The sequence below is a fragment of the Vidua macroura genome, chromosome 2 (assembly GCF_024509145.1).
Source record: "Vidua macroura isolate BioBank_ID:100142 chromosome 2, ASM2450914v1, whole genome shotgun sequence".
NCBI classification, from domain to species: Eukaryota; Metazoa; Chordata; class Aves; order Passeriformes; family Viduidae; genus Vidua; species Vidua macroura.
Genome location: NC_071572.1, coordinates 61,513,883 through 61,535,397, shown reverse-complemented (window position 1 = coordinate 61,535,397; position 21,515 = coordinate 61,513,883). Strand labels below are relative to the sequence as shown.

The 21,515-nt window shown below is 37.2% G+C and overlaps 1 protein-coding gene across 3 annotated transcripts in view; it reads left to right on the top strand.

Annotated features, from left to right (window-relative positions):
* The window catches only part of MAP3K7CL (MAP3K7 C-terminal like), a 107,146-nt gene that overhangs the window by 19,215 nt on the left and 66,416 nt on the right, over positions 1-21,515 (top strand). For 2 of the 3 annotated variants that reach the window (XM_053972119.1, XM_053972118.1), the window contains exons 3-4: positions 6,151-6,209; positions 14,495-14,610. The exons of the other annotated variant lie outside the window; for it this stretch is intronic. In XM_053972119.1, the coding sequence (XP_053828094.1) occupies positions 6,151-6,209; positions 14,495-14,610 (175 nt within the window). The remainder of the gene's footprint in view (positions 1-6,150; positions 6,210-14,494; positions 14,611-21,515) is intronic. 3 annotated transcript variants of the gene reach the window in all.

Genomic DNA, 21,515 nt, shown 5'->3' with positions numbered 1-21,515 from the left:
TTCTTCTGGGTGGCGATTATCTCACTGGCTAGGATTGTAACCAAGCAGTGGGTGTGAGGAGCAGTGAAAGGAAAAACTACTCTCAGCTTATGAGAAGAAATTACTTTGTGTTAACTGACCTACAAAACCAGAGCTGGCCTATCCTGAGTGTACAAGAAATATTGTGTCTTACATTATTTGTCAGTCAACACCTGATGACTGAAATTCTGGCCAGCTTTGCGAGGTATTTTTAATGTGATAGTAGAGTAATCAGTTCCTTAAAAGTCTCAGGAGCAGCCCATCAGCGGGTGCTATATAGGAAGACAGTTTTATTGTGTATCTCTTATTCCTGTATATATAAATGTCTGTGTTTGGCCCTTTCACTCAAGTTCACTAACACACGTTTCACAGGGTGTGTCTGTATCACAACAGTTTGACTTAAGGGACCATTTTAAAGCAATGAATTGGAAACATACTATTTCAACCTACCTTACATCACTTGGAAACTAATGCAGCTTGAACTGAATGTGGTGTTCCAAGATTCAAATAAGTGTTCCAAAGTTGAAAATTCATTGTGGTTTGTCAGCATCAATTTAATGTAACCGGTGAAATTCAGTATGTCCTAATTTTTATCAATTTTACAAATACATGAACTTCATGGAATTTAGACAGCTGCATTTGTTTTGTATAATAGTTCAAAGGGAAGATTTATAGGTTCATCTCTCTTCACCTTGCCTCCTCAAATAAAAGCTTGAATCTAGCTGAAAAGTTCTACTCATGGTATGTAGTAATAAATGACTGGGTCTGAAATTGTTAGTGAGTTCTTTAATTTGAAATTAGTCTACCTCTGGCAACACTTTACAGAAAAATCACTGACAACAAAGGCAAAACATACATCTTCTAATGAACCTGGCAGTGGAACGGTGTCATATTTTTGCAAGCATCTCAGAATTACTTATTTTACTCTTCTTTATGCTCATTATCCTAGTGACTACAAGGATTTTTTTGCTTTTCTAGTTTATCATGCAAGAATGTTTTGCAGTGGTTGCTTCTTCAAAAGCCTTCAAATTCCTACCCCACCCTCATATTGGTTGTGATGGCTTCAGAGGTTTTCCAGCACATTGATTGACAGCCAGTGAGGATTGCTAAAATATATGGCTAAAATTTACAGTGCTAATTTCCTAAATCTACACCCAACCTACAGGGCTCAGTTCTTGGGGAATTAGATGGGAAATCAGGTGAGATACCCTCAAAGGGGCATTAATCTGAGGATGCTTAGGTTTGAGTGAAGGTATATGAAGTAGAAGGATTTTGCTCTTATCTCGTCCATTGTGGACTGTTTCTATTTTTGGCAGATCCACAACTCTTATTATTGAGCTAGCCTTCACATCCTATTCCTGGGTGGGGCAGTGACCATTCCCCACTATTTAAGAGTGAGGTAACTGCAAGGTTGTATAAGGTTGTGTCAGGCAGGGCTGTGAATAGAAGCCCTGGAGCTCACAAAGCAGTGCCAAGTTGCAGTCACTTAGCCACACAGCCTTCCAGGATGAATCTGATGAGTCTATGCTTGTCTGTCAGTATCCAGGCCCAGAGCTGCTGGATCTCACAGCCCTCCCAGAGCCAAGACTGGACCCTGACAGGCAGTTTGCCACTGCTGTTGGTGCAAGTTGTGGTGCTTGCAGTTCAGTTTGAGCACTTTTCCTGTGCAAGGGCTGATCCACTTACAGGATAACAGCCTACTTACATTACCAATTTAATTCTTTAATTTAGAAGGAAGAGATCTGAATACATTGGCCCACACATGTAGGAGAAAAAAAATAGGACCTGACTGTATAATTAAATACTGGGTCATAACTCAGTTACTCAAGGAAGCAGAGCTGTGATTGGCATTTCCTAAGTTTCAAGTGCTTGATTTAGCAACCTTAATGTGCTTTCAACACATTTAAATTTTTTATATTCTATTTCTGTCTATCTTAGTGAAGATCATAGAGAAACTAATTTTCAAGATTACACTAGAAGTAAATCAGATGTTGTTCTTAAAGGATTTACTGCCTTTAGCTCACAGTTCAGTTAACTGGAACAGCCATATAGGAAAAGATTTGGGTATTACACTTAATTGTGACAGACATTGTGTCAGACACATGTGAAAGATTTCTCTCATTTGACATGATGGAGGTCTGGGATATCAGAATCTCCAGGAGGCTAGAATATGATTAAATAAGTGAAGCTTTCCAGAAATCAAGCTTCATTATCAAATGTGCAACTTTAGCATATATCAGCTGCCTCAGGGGTAGTAGTGAGCTTTTTGCACAAAGACAATCAGTGTTAATATTGAGTTCAGATACTCTTTGTTACAAATGACAGTTTTCAGCAGCAAGCCAAGGGAGCATGTGAACCTGATGAAACAAACATGAAAATCACACTATTTCATACACACAAACTGGGCCTTTGGTTAAAAACACATGGGTTTTAATCAGGGTACAGGTCTTTAGGGCATTTTTAAATATAGAACTTCAAAATTAGATTTGGGATCTATGGGAAATCAGGAAATGCTACTCATTTAGACATCATGTTGCAGATCTATTATCTTAGTGTCTGTAATGAAATCCCTGATCTGATTCTTTCACATCACAAGATAATGCTGTTGAGTTTGCTGATATGGTCATAATATGCACATGTACATTTTTCCTTCTTTCTTATTTCCTTTTGACCAAAATCTTGACTCCCTTTCAAGTGCAGTGAGTTGCTGTCTCTGATTTTTAAATCTATTTTTATTTTAAACGAAATAAATTTTCAACATGCAGCTTGAATTACAAATAATTTTTCCTTATGTGTTTCTTTATAATGACTATAGGGATAATATGCTGTTTATAGCTGGTGAAGAATCAGCCTAGATATTTTCAGGGATTTGTGGTACAAAAAATCCACTAACTGTATTATAAAAGGGCTCTTCGATTATATCAGTGATTCCTTATAATAATCTAGATATTCATTAAAAATTGATAGTTAATTGAGAAAAGGGGAAATATAGATATTTCAGAGTTTTGTTTTCTAGTTAAGGAGAGGTAGAGTAGAAAATAACAAACACAGATCAGGAGATAGTTTTGATAATGTTTGATCTTCAGAGTAATTTCATTGGCATTTCAGACATTTTTTGTATCTGATTTTCAGAGCCGATAGATTTTTAAGGCTAGAAGTCTGTTGCTTTCGTTCTTTTCTTCTCCCTCCGACCTCCTTGTTTTCGCCCGGTGACACTTTCCCGGGGCGCTGGCCAGGTGCTTCCGGGAGCAGCCGGAGAGAGAGAGGCAACAAACACCTTTGCAGGTTCGTTTGATACGGACACAGCTGTTTAGAGAGTGCGAGCAAGACCGGGATAAAGAGACTCAAGAGATTGGACACTTGTTGTGCAGTCCAAAGTAGGTTGTATTTGCCCAATCGCCGCACGTACAAGTGACCCCGATCTGGGGTCCAGACAAAGGTTTTATAGGGGAAAATAAGAGATAAGGTGAAACCAATAGAACAATGCCCAGTGTGAATACATTATAGGTAAAATCCAATGGGAATAGCTCCAGGGGGAAGGATGAATACACGTAAAAATACAGAATAGAAACTCCAGCTTTAGGTTTAGGAAACAGAAACTCCCATCTCAAATTCACAAAGCCTTTTTGCTCCGTTTGCGCAGCTGCACACTGCAACAGAAGTCAATGTGATTTTGACTGCTATTCTGCTCGTAAGGGCAATAGCAATTCTTCAGAAAAAAGTGCAAGAATTTATATCTTTCCTCTTGACATCCTGAAAACATCCTCAAAAAAGTTTTAGGAGGTGAATGACTGCTTTTATTTGCTTTCCCCTTGTGTGAAATTTAAGTTTTCATTATTACCAAGTGATTTTTATTGTTACTATTGTGGCTGTTACTTTGACAACAGAGAAATAAAGACTGATCTGGGGCAATAATTTATTTCACTGAAAGCTGTGGGGAAAGTCTTTTGTTGTTCTTTTTGTGAAAAACAAGATTGCAGTTAGCTATGAGGATTTCTGTTAATTTTTGTACACTAAATACTTCAGCTGAAATTCTCAGAAGAGCCGAAGAGAATTAGCAACTCAGGATAATTTCAAAACACTGAAGCCTGTAGCATTTCTCAATGATGTTCTGCGCATCAGATGATGATCTAAACAAGTCTTAAACTAGTATAACTAAAAAAAAAGCCCTAGCAGCTGTTCAATAGATGCTAGGGCAAGCCCATTATAAAATGTACTATGGTATGTCATAATGGTTAGGATACCAGTAGATTCTATTTTTAGTACCATTGACTCAGTCACTTGAGTTCAAAAAATAAGCAGGGAACATCTGTTTATTGAAAGGATTTCCTCTACATTAATTTCTCTTTCTATCACATCATTTTTAAAGTACTTCCAAAAATTTTATCTGGTTCCTTTCAGAGTATGATCCAATTCATTTTCCAATATTCTGACACTGCATTGATTTTATTTTCTTATTAATAACTGATGCTGTGAAAATGTAATTACTTTCTGATGTTTTTTAAAATGTTTTTAATCATTTGGAGTGTTGCTTTTGCTATGTTTTTCTGAATTTTAAAGATGTTCAAGATCCCTCTTGAACATAAAACTACCGTACCAAAGATTGTACTGCTGGAATTGCCAAAACAAATAGCAGTTTAACTGCCATCCATGATTCTGGTCCAATATCTCTGACAGAATATTTAACAGCTATTCAGCCAAATACCTGTAGAGAAGCTGCAGCCCTAGTCAGACAGAATCTTATTTTGTCCTTCCTTTTAGCCTTGCCATATGATGCATCTTTCTTCTTTTAGAATATTAGTCTATTTATATATTGTACAAGAAAGCAATAGCAAATTAAAGATAAACACTTGCATATTAGCATGATACCATTCTATACAATTAAAGCAATTTAAGTATTTTCCAGAATGGGCATGCTTGACATATGGTGTGAAGAAAGAAGGGGACACTCACATGACATGGGTATGACTTTTTGATAATGTAGCAAGACAACTACTCCACAAAAATACAGGAACTTCTCTTTATTTCCTGAGGAAATTCAAGAGCTTTTGCTTTTGTATCACTATATTTTTTTCTTCTCTGAACATCTCTTCCCAGAGGCTGCCCAGCTCTAGCTATATTACTGAGTAAGGCTCTGACCATGTGCATTTAGTTTTCATAGGCTAAGGTGACTTATTTTACTTTTCCCCCCCAACCTCCTTTGCTGCATAACCACAGGCCAGGAGAAAGAGATATCAAATATTTGACAGATAATTTAGATCCTAGTTTTTATTCTTTTAGAATCCTTCTTTGATATGAGGTCTTTTTGATCTTGTTGGGGTTTTGTTGCTGTGTTCAAGTCTACAAGTACACAGCAGATTGCAGGATCTGAACTGTGTTAGCGATTTCCTCCTGGATTTTCTCCTTATTTAATTTTGACACATTACAAATAACTGACTGTAAGCTAATAGTAACACTCACCTCACATAACCTGTAGTAAGATGAATAAACAGTCATCATAGTCCAATGCAAAACTGAGAGTGTGAAAGTCACTGAGAAAGAAATATTGCACTGGCGCTACCAAGTGTGATTCATATTTCTGATCTCAGTCCAACTACTAGTGGGCAGGTGTCCACATCACAACCCTGACATAACTGGCGCAATCTGTCCCACCTGGAAGCCTGTTCTAAAAATAAACAAAAAAATATCTCAAATGAATAAATAAAAACACAGCTTGATTTGTTGTCATGAACTAACTCTAGCCCATAAGGATTGTAATTGACAGGTAAAGTCCTTTAAGACAGTCCTTTACTTAGCAGTGTAGTAGAGAGAGCTCAGGAAGAAAAACAGTTTGGATTTATTTGTTTTATTAAATTATCACATGTTCGACTAGATTAACTGATTTGTTTCTTAATCACTCCACTGCAAAATAGACTTTCTGTATTTCCAGAATGTAAACTTTTCTTATTACCAATCCACCAGTATTTTCAAGGATTCTACTGAGGCATCTCAAGTGTAAAAGATAAGATGTGGAGGTGTTTTCAGGATCCCAATATTACTGTCCATATATGCAATATAGAACTTCATTAAACAGATTACTTGAAATGCCCTCTTTGGTAGACAATGACTTTTAATATCATGTTTACCTTTTAGATGATGCATCCCCTGGAAACTTCTCTTTGGCATTTCCAGAACTAGATCAGCAGCTGCAGGTAAACTTTTGTTCTTTTATGACAGTTCTACTTCACATTCACTGTATTTGTTGTTATAAAAAGCCTCTGGTTGTTAACTATAGTGGAAGTTTTAGTGGTGCTTTTCTAGCCTGTTAACATTTAATAAGACTGTATATATCCATAGAAGAAAGCATTGTTTTTTCAAGATCTACAGAAAATTTTTAGTCCAACCGTAGGAAAATTACTATTTTAACAATCTTGCCTGCTTTCAAGATTTTCCATCCAATTCCTGCAGTGCTGCTGCACTGCAATGAAGAGAGTTCTTGTTCAATTGATGGGAGAAGGAATGAGAGGGGCATTATACATTCTAATGCCTGCAGGCTGTGCTATGACTGATATCATCAGTTTTCTCAGAAGCATTCCAAGAGAATCCTTTGGTGACCAGTCTGATTTGTCACCATAGAATACTGGACAGTGAGCAATTGATGGCAACTCCATGGTTCACTAGGCACAAAGCCAATTCTGCATATAGGGATTATTTCCCTTTCCTCTGTGGTGGTTCTAGAGTGTTTGCTGGCTTTTGTAGACTACTTCAGATCATCTATTTTCCCAGGAGCATTTAGACTTCCTCTGATATTTCACTAAGAAGGCAGTTGTTTCCTGACTGTAAGTTGAGAAGGGCATTAGTAGATCACTCGTTGTCCAATAATGTCATCTTTCCTGTACCCATCAACTTATGAGACAACACGGGATGGCTGCTGACTTCAAGGGCTGACGCTTCTGTCCTGCTGCTCTCATCAAAAGGATGACTGAGAAAGGAATGGAGAATGACAGAGACTCTTCTTGCTCTATCCCTCTCATCCTGAGGATATGGACAGGTTCTTTAGGCTTAAGTAGGAATTAATAACAGCTTAAGATTTGGGACAAAAGGAACCAGATGGTATGCTAACCTCTTTATTCTACTAACTTTCCAGTGCAACAAATAGGATTGATATTTTTTTTTCTTAGAAGAATTCAGTTTGAGAAAAGCAATCATGTTTCATGGCTGGAGTACTGAATTGAAAGTAAAGAACCTGCATTTTGTTTCCAGTTCTCTCAGTGACACATTGATTAATCCTGGAGTTGCTTCATCCCTCTGTTCATCTCTGAAATTAACTTAATAATTTTTACCTTTTTTGTTAAAGAGCATTAAGACCAGTAGGTGAGGATTGAAAGCGCAAAGTATGATTATTATTGCTGCTATTGATACATAAAAACAAAATTACTAGCATTACGTATAAGTACTCTGCAGGATGAGCGATGATTTTTTAATTAGGACTTTTATGACTTTTACATTTCTGCAACCTATAATATACTCTAAATATGGAATTTTATGCTAGGCTGAAAATGCTGCTCTGGAAGCATTCAAGTGTTCTTTAAACACTTCAGTAAAAGTTTTTAAATACACGCTAGCACAATCCCGCCAAGTGTATCCAAGTTAAGTACTTTACATTTGTTTCAAGAAAACCTTCCTTTACTCTCATGATCTCAATATGATAACAAATTCAAAGAAACAATCAAAGGCTTTGATTCATGTAATTTTATTTTTATTATCCTTCTTAAATTCTCTTGGTAATATCAGGGTAGCTGAAAGGATAACATATGAGAACTACCTGTCTGATTCAACCACTTAAAAGTATAAAATTTGTGATAGCACTTCATCCTTTAGTTTTCAAGCTTATGTGCCTATTTATATTTCGATGCCTTTATGTTCATCCAAGGGCAGTGAAGTCAATACAGGATTCTGAGCTGATACAGAGGTAACATTGCATTCAATTTTAGCAATAAAAACTTGAATTTCCTTGCTTTTGTCAATCTGGATCACAGCTTCATGTGATAACTATTTAATGTAATTACAGTATTTTTAATCTGCTTTAAAATTTCAAACAAGCGATAACTGCTACAAAGTCATCATTTATCTTATTACATTTCTTATTAATTGTGTTTTTTTCAATTGCTGCAATCCAAACTGCTGCGGGTTTGGCAGAACTCTATGGCATGTGCTTGCAATTCATGCCAGCTTTGAAACAGGTAGCTCCTGTATTACAGAAACAAGTAAAATAGGCTTCACCAGAAGAAGTAGTGAATGGCGGTATGCCTTGTCATTCCATCCATGCTTTTTTCTGTCCTGAAGTGCTTTAATACAGAGCACACACATGAAGGGTAATGAAAATTCATTTAAATGAACCTTTTAATCAACTGTGGCAACAGCAGCCTGAAATGCTTGATTTTGTAAGAATGCTGGTACATATGTTCATAATAAAAATATCATATCTGAGAGCCACAAGATTTTCATCAGTGTGCCATAAATACAATCAAAAACATTTGAATTTTATTTAAAGAAGCAAACCATAAATGCAGGTTATGTGGCTATATAGTAATAGACGCCTTAAAAATAATAACTTTACAGATTTCAAGCATACAAAGGAAAATTTTGAAGCCTGTTTTAAAAACAAACAAACAAAAAGCCTAAATTAGCTGATCTTTAAGCTGGATTTTGAAAGCAGCTTGAAAGCTATGTAAGTTCAGTGAGTCACTTGGAAAATCAGAGCCTTAGAATTCTATGCATGCAGGCAGCAGACCACAGCCTGAGTACCAAGCAATTTGCACCTCTGTTTTAGGCTTCAACCTCTGTCCTCCTATGTTGGGCCTTGGCAGACAACATTTCAGCAGAATTACCTAGTAGTCCCACTTTTCCTCCCACAATTCTTCCATACCTATTCCCTGGGCAGCAGTATGAAATGGCAGGGCAAAGTCCAGTGCAGACTCTCCTTGGCAGGGTAACAAACTCTGCTGTCCAAGCACTCAGCTCTACAGAGGTGGAGATGGGATTGCCTGGAGAGAAGGTCTTTCTAGGAGACTTAGCAAAAAAGTTAATTCTCTATAAGGACTCTTACTAAAGGACAATTCTAATTGCAGCTTTTTTCCAAAGAATAAAAATTGATCAGTCTGTGTGTTCTGATGTACTAGCTAGCTTTAGGCTAACATGTTTTATTTTCAAATTACTTTTCTGAATGTTGCATTTTTCTACACATTCCAAGAAGCAATTTGTGAAAAAATAACTCAACTACTTTAAATCAAAATTTATATGTGGTCAACCAGACATGAAAACCCTTCATATGAGAACAGATCAGTTTAAGCTATATTTGCAGCATTATTATTAAAAAAAAAAACAAAAAAACCACACACAACTAAAATAACTTCCTGCTAAGCTATCAGTGAAACAAAACTCATATTAATAAACTTCTTGTTTTCAATTCCTTTTGTTTACAGTATTGTAAATTATTCTCTTTCCACTGACAAGCAATACCTGCTTATTTGAGCTTTGGTGTTTTTACCCCCTCCCGTGTGTATGCCATGTGGTGGGCACTGCAGCAAGGGTAGGTTGGTTACACCTGTCACTCTGTCACTGGGAAACTAATCTTTGCTTTGTCTGGACGGCTCCTTGGAAGGCACTTCCTTGATTAGCTGCATGGTGACCCCTCTGACAGAAACTTTACTATGGGTTATCTGCTGTATTTAGAAACATACATCAGCATCCAAGGCCTTGTTGTTCAGGTCGCTTAATGGAGAGGAGGGTGTCTAGTGTTCAGTACCTGCGTTGCTATGCCCTATGTGTTGTCTGTCCTGTTCCAACACTTCCTGTGGCTTGCTCAGTTCATCTCTCTGTTGTCCATCAAAATCTTTATTCCAGCTGAGAGCTTGATCCTGAAGAGGGAAGAACACAAGTCACATATGGACACATAGGGTGTTCTATAGTTCTTTATCTTCGAAAACCAGGTTAGATGGGGCTTGGAGCAACCTGGTCTAGTGGAAGTTGTCCCTGGCAGGGGGTTGGAAGGGAGGTGATCTTTAAAGTCCTTTCCAACAGAAAACAATTAAATGGTTCTGTGATCTTGTCTCCTGAAATTGTGAGCTTGAGAGACATTTATGTCGTATTTCATGTTACAAATCTGTGTCATTAGATGACTATAAAATTGCTGCAACAAAAAAAAAAGCTCCAGCCATTTATGACATCCAACCTTAAGTCAAAGGATAGTTTTCCTTGCTTTAGTAGAAAATGCTCATATAAAAGAAGTAATGCAAATGTTACGAAAGGGGTAGTGTGTTGTGTGTGATATAAGTATTTAGCAGAAACCTTGTTTACTCTGGAACTTTAATTGCTTCTACTGAATGCCAGGATTTTTGTTAGACACATAAATTAATTTTAGAAAGTTTAAAAGCATACTGTGTTTTTAAAGTGGATGCTGTATTTTTTTATTATGTATTGATTTCCGTGAGAATTCTGAGAGGACTATGTTGCTCTATAATTAGATTTGATTCTTTATGAACTTAATAAGTCTTCTGTAATGCTGCTGTTATAACTTTGGTCTTAGATTATGTAAGACCATTTTATGTATGTATGTTGACGTGTATGCATGTTCACCAAGTCAGAGCATCATATTAAGGCTAGAAAAGAATGGAAAATCTCCCAGGAAGGAGAGCAAAACTCACAATTGCTCTCATCCAGTTGACCTGAATTTTTTGGAAGAAAGAGAACTGTTTCATAGTAAAACTAGACTAGACTAGATGCATTCTAAGATGGGTATCTGAAACTGGTAGAAGAGTTCCAGTTGTGCAACAAAAAGTAGCTGCAATGTGCTATTTTTGCTTGGCACAATATGGGTTTTTCCATCATAGAAGAGTGCACAAGGCCATATAATGAACATAGGCCACATTCAAAATATTGGCATTGGATTTTCCACTTTTCCAGAAGAGTTCAGCTGAAAGTTGCCAAATTTACAAAAAGCAAGACATCACTCTTTAATTAGATCAGTGCCGAAGACTTCTAGACAAGTTCACATGAGCTGGAAAAAACTGCCTGATACAATTTTTTCTTGAAACTTCAACTTTTTCAGGAGAAAATTTTAATTTTTTTTCACAGTTAAACACATAAGTGCAATGATGGTGAATTAAAAAATCAACTGTTTTAAAGTTTTTGAACAGTTGAGTGGCACTGTCAACTATACAGCTTTTGTGGATATGGAGTGCTGATTTTCATATGGCAAGGCAAAAGAGCTTGAATGTGAGTGAAGCAAAAAAAAACCCCAAACCTGAAAACTTTTATTCTGTGTCAACCCAGCAAAGATTTTATTTAAAAGACCTCTTTCAACTTGCCTTAAAAAGCAGGCAGAGAGGAGGCCACCCTGATGATTAAAGAAATGGAACACCTCTCCTGCAAGGAAAGCAGGTCCCTTCCAACCCAAGCCTTTCTGTGACTGTCTGTTTCTTCATGAACTGCTTTTGCATGTCATCTTCCAATATATTTCATATCTGGATTCTGAACAAAAGTCTAAATAAACAGTACATGTCTTGTAAAGATCTACATTTATATATGCACTTACAGAATTGTCTATAAAAGGACATCTTAATGTCTACCTGCTGAATTTTGTAGAAAATTTGTCAATGTTACAATGAGTTACTCAACAAAATACAAGGAAAGGTCAGACCTTGTTGAAAATCAGGCATAATAGGACAGACCACCAGTACAACTTGCAGCTGTAGCTTTTGTACTAGCTTTGTGAACAAGATCAGAGATGCTGCACATACATATTTTGCCAGCACAGGAAAATGAGGGTGGATGACACTGAAGCCTGAAATAAACAGCATTAAAAGTAGCAACTGTTGCCATTAAATGTAACCTACTTTGGCAGGGATGTTTTTTGCTTGTCTAGCAGGTATGCTTATATTTATATTAATTTATGGACAGGCAAAGTACTTCATGAAGTAGCAAGCTCAGACTGTTCTAAGAGGAAGGTAAAGTATGGCTGTTTACTTCTGACTGAAAAAAAAACCATACTGCAAATTGAACTTTATTAAACCCTTCTGAAATTAGTCACCCTCGGTAAACCAGCAAACTCTTAACATAAAGATGTTATACACACTTCATGGAATGCCACTGGGCATTCTGTACTGCAGTATCTGCAGTACTTCCCATTGCCTGGCCTCAGACAGTTTAAAAGTCCTTCCAGGTGGAATGGAGATTTGTATCTCTCCTTTTTCCATGTTATTGCAGTAGAAAGTGTTTGCTAAATAAGCCTGTTTCATATGTTACTGACCAGAAATTACTCATGGATGCTGTAGATGCTATATCTGGAGCCTTTCTTAGAAGCTTCCAAATTACAGAGGAGCAAACCAAATTCTCCAGTTCTGGCTGCCCCATCCCTGGAAGTGTCCAAGACCAGGTTGGATGGGGTTTGGAGCAACCTGGTCTAGTGGAAGGTGCCCCTGCCCAAGCAGAGGGGCTAGAACTTGATGCTCTTGAAGGTCCTTTCCAACCCAAACCACTCCATGATATGATCCAATGATATTCTATCTAGGCATTTGAAAACATTGTAACATTTATGTTTTAAAGAAAAATACACTAATAATTTAAAAGATTCTTGATATAGTGCTTACTACCATTAGACAAATTGAAAATAATTTTATGAACAGAAATTAGTAAACTGATTGTTTAATTTCCTTTAAGTTTGATTTAAGTGCTAAAACATCAGTGTAAGATAAAATGTCACTGAAGAGGAAACAATAATAGGAAGGGGTTTAAAAGTTAGCAACTCTTTCTAAGTGAGCCTTAGATACTAAGTTTCAGCATGTCTAGATAATTTTTAGCTCTCTATATATATCTTTTGAGTGGGAAGCTGGAATATAGAAACTGAGCACTGTTTTAATTTTTAAACTGGTTTAAACCATCTAGATTAGTGGAAACTAAATTGGAAGCAAATCCAAGGTCTTTTTTGCTTTGTTTTGTTGTGTTTTTCTTTTGAAGTATCACTGTTTGGGGACTTTCCCCTTGGTACTGTTCAAAATTGTTTTATTGTGACACACGTGTCAGTGGCTGATCTCTGGTAGATATCAGAGATGCTGCTTTGGCTCATCCACGCATTCTTGGATTAGAGCAGTGATACTTCTATATTCAGTCTTGCTAAATTTATGCTTATTATTTGGGTGGCTATATGAATGGTGCTCTTGCTCATCCACATTGAAATGCAATTAAAAGCCCTTTTCTAGGGATTAGATTCGTCAAGTATTGGGCTGCCCTTTTCCTGGGTTCCCAAAATCTCCAAGATCAGGGAGAATGAAACAATGTGCTATGAAACAATTCTGCTGCAGCAGATTTAAATTTAGAATATGGAATATGAGTGTCTGTGTTAAAATTTCAGTGAAGAATCACATACCAACTACAAGTACTTGCAAGCTCCATACATTACCTCTGTGCTTTGGGTTAAGTCTGAAGTCAGCTTACCCTATATCCTGAACAAAAATGTTTTTAATCTTTATCTCTGAACATGTTTAGTAAAATTTAAATTTCCAGTTTAGATTAAACAAAGGATTAAAAGATCATAATTAGGAAAAGTCTGACTACTTGTGCTTTTCTTTTCCTAATAATGTCATTAAGGGAATATTATACTACACAGAAGAGTCAAGGCAGGACAGCAAGAAATGCAAAATAATCTACTAATATTGTGAAAGGCAATTGGATGTTACTTAACTGGCCACTAAATTAACTATTTTAAGTGTTTCCGTTTATTTCAAACAGGTGGCTCAAGCATGCTATTTGGAGTTCATTTACAGTCAATATATTCATGGCTAATAACTTAAAAATACTTCCTGAAAGTGTTACAACCAAAATGTGACAGTCAAACCTGAAGCCTGAATTAAGATGCATTCTTTTTTAAGGAGCAAAAAGCACCTACATTTAACCAAAATGTATTTTCAAGACTTTTGATGAAATTTACATAAGGAGTCCTGGGACAGCTTGGTTTTATTTGCCATATTTATTACATTCAGCGTGCATTGAAAAAAGCTGATCTTGCTGCAATGATGTCAGTTTCTGGCAGTGTAAAGATGTATGTGATAGGTCTGACCAATACATCAGCTATAGCATTTACATATCACTCTAGCTGAAAAAGGGGGAGGTAAGGGAGAAATCCTTTGAAAAATCTTCAGGGATATTTTGGAAAGCTGACAAGGAGAGTTCTGAAAATTCTTACAATGTTTTAAGTTTTACATATATGTTTGACGTTTTATATATATTCTTATGCAGGGAACTGTTTTGGTTTTTTTCCTTCCTTGAAAGGCCATCACTAGGAATAGTTTGCCATATACTGCAGTTAAGGGAAAAAATTCTTTACGTATTCTCACAGGAATTTAGATAAATATTGTATCTTTCAAAATATGTGGGGGTTTAACTAATATTTCATTCAAAAAACAGTGGGGGTTTTTTCTTCTTCTTTTTTTTCTTAAAGCCTCTGCCTCCTTGTCATGACTCTAAGGAATCTATGCAGGTGTATAAACAGCACTGCAAAATAGCAGAAGAGTACCATGAGGTCAAGAAAGAAATTGCTCTGCTGGAAGAAAGAAAGTGAGTAACTTTCCCAAAGGATTTACTGTTGTATATGCTCTTTGTAAACCCCTGTTTGAAACACGAAAGTTTAACATTGTATTTTCTGACCTTCTATACATATATGTCTATATATGTATATACTTATTTATACATATATGATAATTCTGGCCTTCCAGGATCTGGAGAAAGCCTAGAAGAAAGATGGACAGAGACTATTTATAAGGGCCTGGAGTGACAGGACAAGGGGAATGGTTTCAAACTGACAGAGGGCAAGTATAGATGGGATATTGGGAAGAAATTTTTCCCTGTGAGGGTGGTGAAGCCCTGGCACAGGTGGCCCATAAAAGCTGTGGCTGTGCCATCCCTGGAAGTATTCAAGGGCAGGTTGGATAGGACTTGGAGCCACCTGGACTACTGGAAGGTGTCCCCTGCCTGTGGCACAGGGTTGGAACTGGATTATCTTGGGGGTCCCTTCTAACCCAAGCCATCCTATCATCCTGTGGTTTAATGCCTCTGCCTGATGGTCACAGTAGAGCATAAGATGGCCATTGCTCTACAGGATCAACTGAGGCCACTAAGGGTTGTCACAGATCAGCTTTGTTCAGTGGGTGTCCCTTAAAAGCTTCACTGACAGCCTCCAGGTCACTTAACAATCCAGTTCAGCTGGTGTAGGTTCCTTTTCAATTTTAGTTTTTTTAATAAACATTGCACACTTTAATGAAGAGCAAAATGGATCCTCATTTAGGCTTAGAATACTTGACAATATTAGTAAACATGTTTCTGTGAGGTGCTTTGTTTTTGTGTACACTGGTTCAATATACATTGGCATTTCCGGTGTTCATAGCCAAAGTGAATAAGCTGGAGTCTTTTATTCTTGTCTATGGCCAGTACTCATAGCCCTGTCATCTTTTGCCTGACTATTAAATGGCAAAGTACACTCTGTGTCTGTCAGTCCCTTTCCATAAGAAATCTGAAAAAGAAATTCAGAGAGAGGAAAGAACATGAGTAGTGAAATCTCTGCTCAGCTGATCCTGCAGTTCAGCCAAGTTTGCATGCATGGGAATCTTCAGCTGCAGAAGCGAGAGGGAAACCGTTGAAATCCTGTAGTCTTACAGGACAGCCTAAGAACTCACTGAATCCAAACTCTGCAGGGTAAGAAAGTGAGATGTCTTTATCCGGGTTGATGGCTATAAGCACAATATAATTACTTTTTGCCTAAAGTGTCAAAGCTAGTTGAAGTTTACCACTGCAAATCCCCTTCCACTGAATGATCAGTGTGGCACTCAAATGCTGACAGACTGGAACAAAAGCTAAAACAGATGATGTCCAATGTCATGGGAAAATGCATTTTACATTTGATTCATATTTGCAGCATTTGCATTTGATTCACCATTAATTGAACTTGGCCAATCAAAATTAATTGGTATTTTTTAAAAAGATTAGAAGATAAGTAATTTTTTAAAATTTGCAATGATTTTTCAAATTTGCTTGTCTGATATAAGCTGCTTACATAGGTATTTAGCAATCAATTCAGTGGAAACCATATGTCTTTGTCTACTCTGAAAATCTAAGCTCAATAAAATATTAAATGATTGTTTAAGTACTTGACTTTAGTTGTATAAACACCAAAGATAGCCTTCAATCATTAGGGCTTTAGAGTCTACTAATATAAATCCATTATTATTATTGTTGTTGTTGTTGTTGTTGTTGTTGTTGTTGTTGTTGTTATTGGCACAACCCTGAATCAGTTATGCCAATGTATGAAGAATGCTTGGAACCCATGAAAATGAGACATTCACGTATATTTTTGCACTTTCTGGGATTAAAAAAAAAATTGCTGTTTGAATGCAATTTTTTTATTTATAAGTCTATGGTTCTAGCTAAATTAGAAATGGTTTGCTTCTTGAGAACGGCAGGTACATGCACAAAATTCTTTACCTGAACTCACAAGTATCCTAATGAACCTCTGAGCCCAGAGGTCAGCCTCCCAGTGGTGCCTCCCTTGGATGAATAAAAGGGCTCCAGGCTGGCATTTTCCTTCATTCCACCAGTGGATGTCAACAGTGGAACAATGTCAGGAAGCTTCCACCACTGCTGTGTTTGCTGAACATGTTCTGGGAATTCCATGACCCAGTAAACATATGTTATGAGTGGCTGTATAAGGCAACAAATGGAATTACATTACTGAGACCCGTATGTACTTTCTAATTAAATATTTGTAGCCTGATGTTCACATGCTGTATAGCTGTGAAATGCCTAAACGTGACAAAAATCAGGGCAGCACCTTTCACACCTCCCATGTGTCTTAATCTGAAAAAGTGATCCTACAGCACTGGGATCAAAGATGTTTAATTTCCTACAAGCTAGTGCACTGTGGTTGCCTGATTTTGAGGTTTAACAAGCTGCAAGTGCAAACTGAAGATATTTTTTGCTCCAAATTTGGATTGTTTATAACTCTTTCCTCCAGGTAGATTATCCATTTTGTAGTATTTTGGAGCAGGTCTCATGCCTTCCCCCATTGCACATCTTTCCTTTCTGGAGCAGTCTGTTTTTATTAAACCCTCCAGAAACTAACTGGGACCTCTTTACCACATGAAGTTTGGTTGAAATGGAAATTTAGATTAGAAAGTGGATTAGAAAGTTATTAGGACACATGTAACTTTATACACATGTAATCAAACAAGCCTGAACATGACAGCCTTGATTTTTATCTAAAACTAGATGGAAAGGGAGTATAAGTGTGAAGGCAAAGGAATAAGCGAAAAGTAAAAGAGAGTTTTGCTCTCGTCTTAACTGATTTATGTCTAAAAACATTCTCGGCACTTACAGTAAGAGAGTTAAAAGTAGTTTAGGGACTAGCATATACTGAATGAAGAGTGTATTATAATGGCTGGGGTGGCATGCATGTTTGGCATTGTGTGTGTACATATATGTATATACATATATATGTGTATAAATACACATGTATATACTTATATATGCACCTTATTATTGTGGCCTTTCGGTACCTGAAAGGAGCCTGCAAGAAAGATGGAGAGAGACTATTTACAAGGGCATGTAGAGATAGGACAAGGCAGAATGGTTTTAAACTGATAGAGAGTAGATTTGGATTGGACATTAAGAAGAAATTCTTCCCTGTGAGGATGTTGGGGCACTGGAAATGGTTGCCCAGACAGCCCTGGCTGCCCCATCACTGGAAGTATTGAGTATTTCATTTTTAAAAGGGAAGAATGCTTTCACTTGTCTAAAAAGTCTGATGAGATGCACAAGCTTTTAGCCTCCAAACCAATTACAATCAAATGGAAAACATGGAGTTCGCAATTTTCTAAAATTTGCCCCTGCTGTGGGTGTCTTCTACATTTGAATTTCAATGTATGGAAACAAAGATTCCCAATTGTCTACTACACCTGCTATCTACTGTCTATTTCTCTTAAATATTATTTGGATAAAATGGACAATGATCAGGTTGCATCCCTTGTAATGGGGGCAAACAGCTTTTATAGTGTTTTTCAATGTACATTTTTACCAAAAACAATCACAAAGGCTGTTGGATGGTATCCTTGCCAGTGCTCCCAACTTCTCTCCACGGATCAATTCACCTGTGTCATTCCAATGACAAGTTTCACCTGGCAGTTTCTGTACCTGTGGTGCCTGTTGATAGTACACACAGGATGCTGAAGGCTATGACTGACAGAAAAAAGCAGAAAATGGACTGAGCAAATATTTTTTTATTTGTTGGCTAGGAGGAAGAAATAATGTTAACCTGACAAATATCTGTACATGTATTAGAGCTTTTCAGAAAAAAAAAAAAAAAAAAAAAAAAAAAAAAAAAAAAAAAAAAAAGGAATATAGTTAATTCTAGTTTAAATAATTTTTGTTCCAACCTCCAAAGCTCAATGTAACCTTTCATACACAAAATAATATATGCAGGTATATTTTTATATTATTTTATAAGACACAGGAAGTTGTAAAGCATTATTTTAACAATACTGAAAAACACCAAATCTTTTACAACTTTTCAAAGGGTTTTAATTCTGTTTAGCTTGGTATGTAATGTGAGCATTGAGTATGGCCAAAGGAAAAAGTCAGTGAAGCGAAATGACAAGGGTTACTTTTCATCAAGGTGAGAACAAAGCTTACTTACTTGTTCTCTTTTGTGCAATATAGATGGCAAGAGAATGTACTAGGCTGGCAGGTGGAGAGATGACAAGTATTCCATAGGAAAATGGGAAATGTGAGAGAGAAAAAGAGGTTGCAGTATCAAAAAAGGGAAAATCAAAGGACAAAAATAAGAATGGGAAGTTACTCAAGAACAAAAAAAGGAAGCAAGAATTTGAAAGAACATTGGGTAGATTTTTTTGCTAATTTAATCATAGCTTTGTTTGCTGTGTTCACTCACACTCTTCACATTTATGCCAGCAATACGTAGTACAAGGGAAAAAAACACTCTGGAATGGGAGACATGATTGAAAATAAAGAAAAGGGTGTGGAAGCAAGAACACACCACAGTTAGGGCACAGAATGTAATTTAATTTATGTTCCAGAAACACATACGTATTTCCATAACAGATGGTTATGGGTATCTAACTTTGGGTGAAATGGATTAGATGGCTGGTTATTTTAAACACTTGTTATATTGCTATTACTAGATAATGACCCTGGATTATGTAGTTAAATATTAGAGTTTCCATGGTTGCTAGCTGTATCTTATATTCTTAGCACTGGATGGTTATCTTTTCTTCCTCCTCCAGACAATTCTAATATCACTCTACAGAAAATATCATTTGATCACCACCTGATTTAGGATCACTCATTTTCTTGGCCATGGATATGATTTCTTTTCCTTCTTTTACACGTTAGAGTAGACACAGAATCACAAAATTGTTAAGATTGGAAAAGACCTCTAGGATTATTGAGTCCAGCCACCAACCCAGCCCCCCCTCCCTCTTCACCATTAAACTGTGTCCTCCACTGCCACCTCCACACAGGCTTTTTAACTACTCCAGGGATGGTGACTCAACCACTTCCCTGGGCAGCCCATTCCAGTGCCCATTCCAGTGCTTGACAAACCTTTAAATCGAAAAGTTTTTCCTGATATCTAATCTGAACTTCCCCTAGCACAACTTTAGGCCATTTCCTCTCTCCCTGTCCCTTGTTCCTTGGGAGCAGAGCCCAACCTCCACCTGGCTGCACCCTCCTGTCAGGGAGTTGTGGAGAGTGAAAAGGTCCCTCCTGAGCTTCCTTTTCTCCAAGCTGAGCCCCCCCAGCTTCTTCAGCTGCTCCTGATGCTCCAGACCTTTCCCCAGCTCTGTTCCCATCTCTGTACACACTCCAGTGCCTCTCTGGTGGTGAGAGGACCAGAACTAGACTCAGGACTCGAGGTCTGGCCTCAGCAGTACCCAGCACAGTGGAACAGTCACTGCCCTGGTCCTGCTGGACACGCTATTGATGATAAAATCCAGAATCCCTGTGGCCCTCTTGACAAATGACAGGCAGTGGAGATGACTGCTTAATTTTGTGGGAGCCTTTCATACGTTTTAGCTTGCTCTCATGACCATAGGACTGTTTCTGTGCTTTTTAATCCAGTGGATATCTCTAGGTACACTGTTTCTTGAGTGTCTTTCCCAACACAGTGAAGACAAGCAGTTTTCAAACTTCTAGATACTTCAGAAAAGGATTGGTGTAAACCTTAAAGGCAACATTTTAGCTCTATTATTTTCCCATTCTAGACCTGCTTTTTCATCATCTCACGTGTATGCAAAATATATGTTACTTGCCAAATACTAGAAATTAAATTACAGCTTTTCTAATACAAAGAGAGACCTCCTCTTCTAGAGGAAGTGTCCTTGCCTTTGGAAGGTCCTTTCCAATTCAAACTATTATGTCATTCTATGGCCTTTTATGTGTTGGCATCTGAGACACATTTTCATTTACATTAGAGCAGACTTTAATGGTGTTGTTTTTAAATTAATTAGACTATTAATTCGTCTACTATTAAGTAGACTTATGCAAGGACAATCTCCTCAAGACAGCAGTTACCTTGCAGGGTCTCATAATTCCCCCTGATAGGAAAGGCATGCCAAATGTGGGAAGAGAAAATGACCTTACGGCTACCAGTACACACCAGTTATTGGAGAAGATACTGCACTGCCACAGATGCATGATCCTGAATACCTTGTACACAGTGGGGAAAAGGCAAATCTGAGTGTTTGTGTTCTGGAAACTGTTTTCCTTGTGTCAAGTTCATCTCTAAATACACTTATCTCCAGACAGGTTTATCTGCTTAGTCTGTCACTCTTCTTTGTATTTATTCCTTGTTAATAAATACAGTGAGAGTGTTAATAAATACAGAATAGTGTGTTGAGGAGCTCTGTTCTCTGTATGTTTAGTCATTAAGGCCAGAACAAGAGAAATAATTTCCCTAAGACAATGCTATGTTTTTCTCCTGCTTGTGGTTTATGGGTTTATGATGCAAATCACTAATGTTGTCTCCCGAACCCCTCTCCAAAAAAGAACACTTCAAGTACACATTACAGATTGTCTCAAAGCTTTGAGTACCTCAGCACTTGTTTGGAAACTACCTTATCAATACTCTTAATATTTAAACTTGGGGTAACCATTAACAGAAAACACAGATTACACAGTGCTACTTCTATTTATTAAGCATCCACAACAAAGTCTAGATGGTGCAAGAGCTTAGCATGGTGTTCTTTAACCTCTAAAAGCTAAGTTCAAATCTTAGATTAGATCAGATGTAAATGTTAGTTACTGTCCTCATCCTTTGGTGAGCTTCATAAACTATACCATTCATAACATTTAGCAATTTCCTGGTACTCTAATTTTAGATCTGTGGCAGGCTGACAGTATTAGCCTGAAAAATCACCCTATCCCATAAACAGGTGTTGATCCTGATGGGAAAGGAC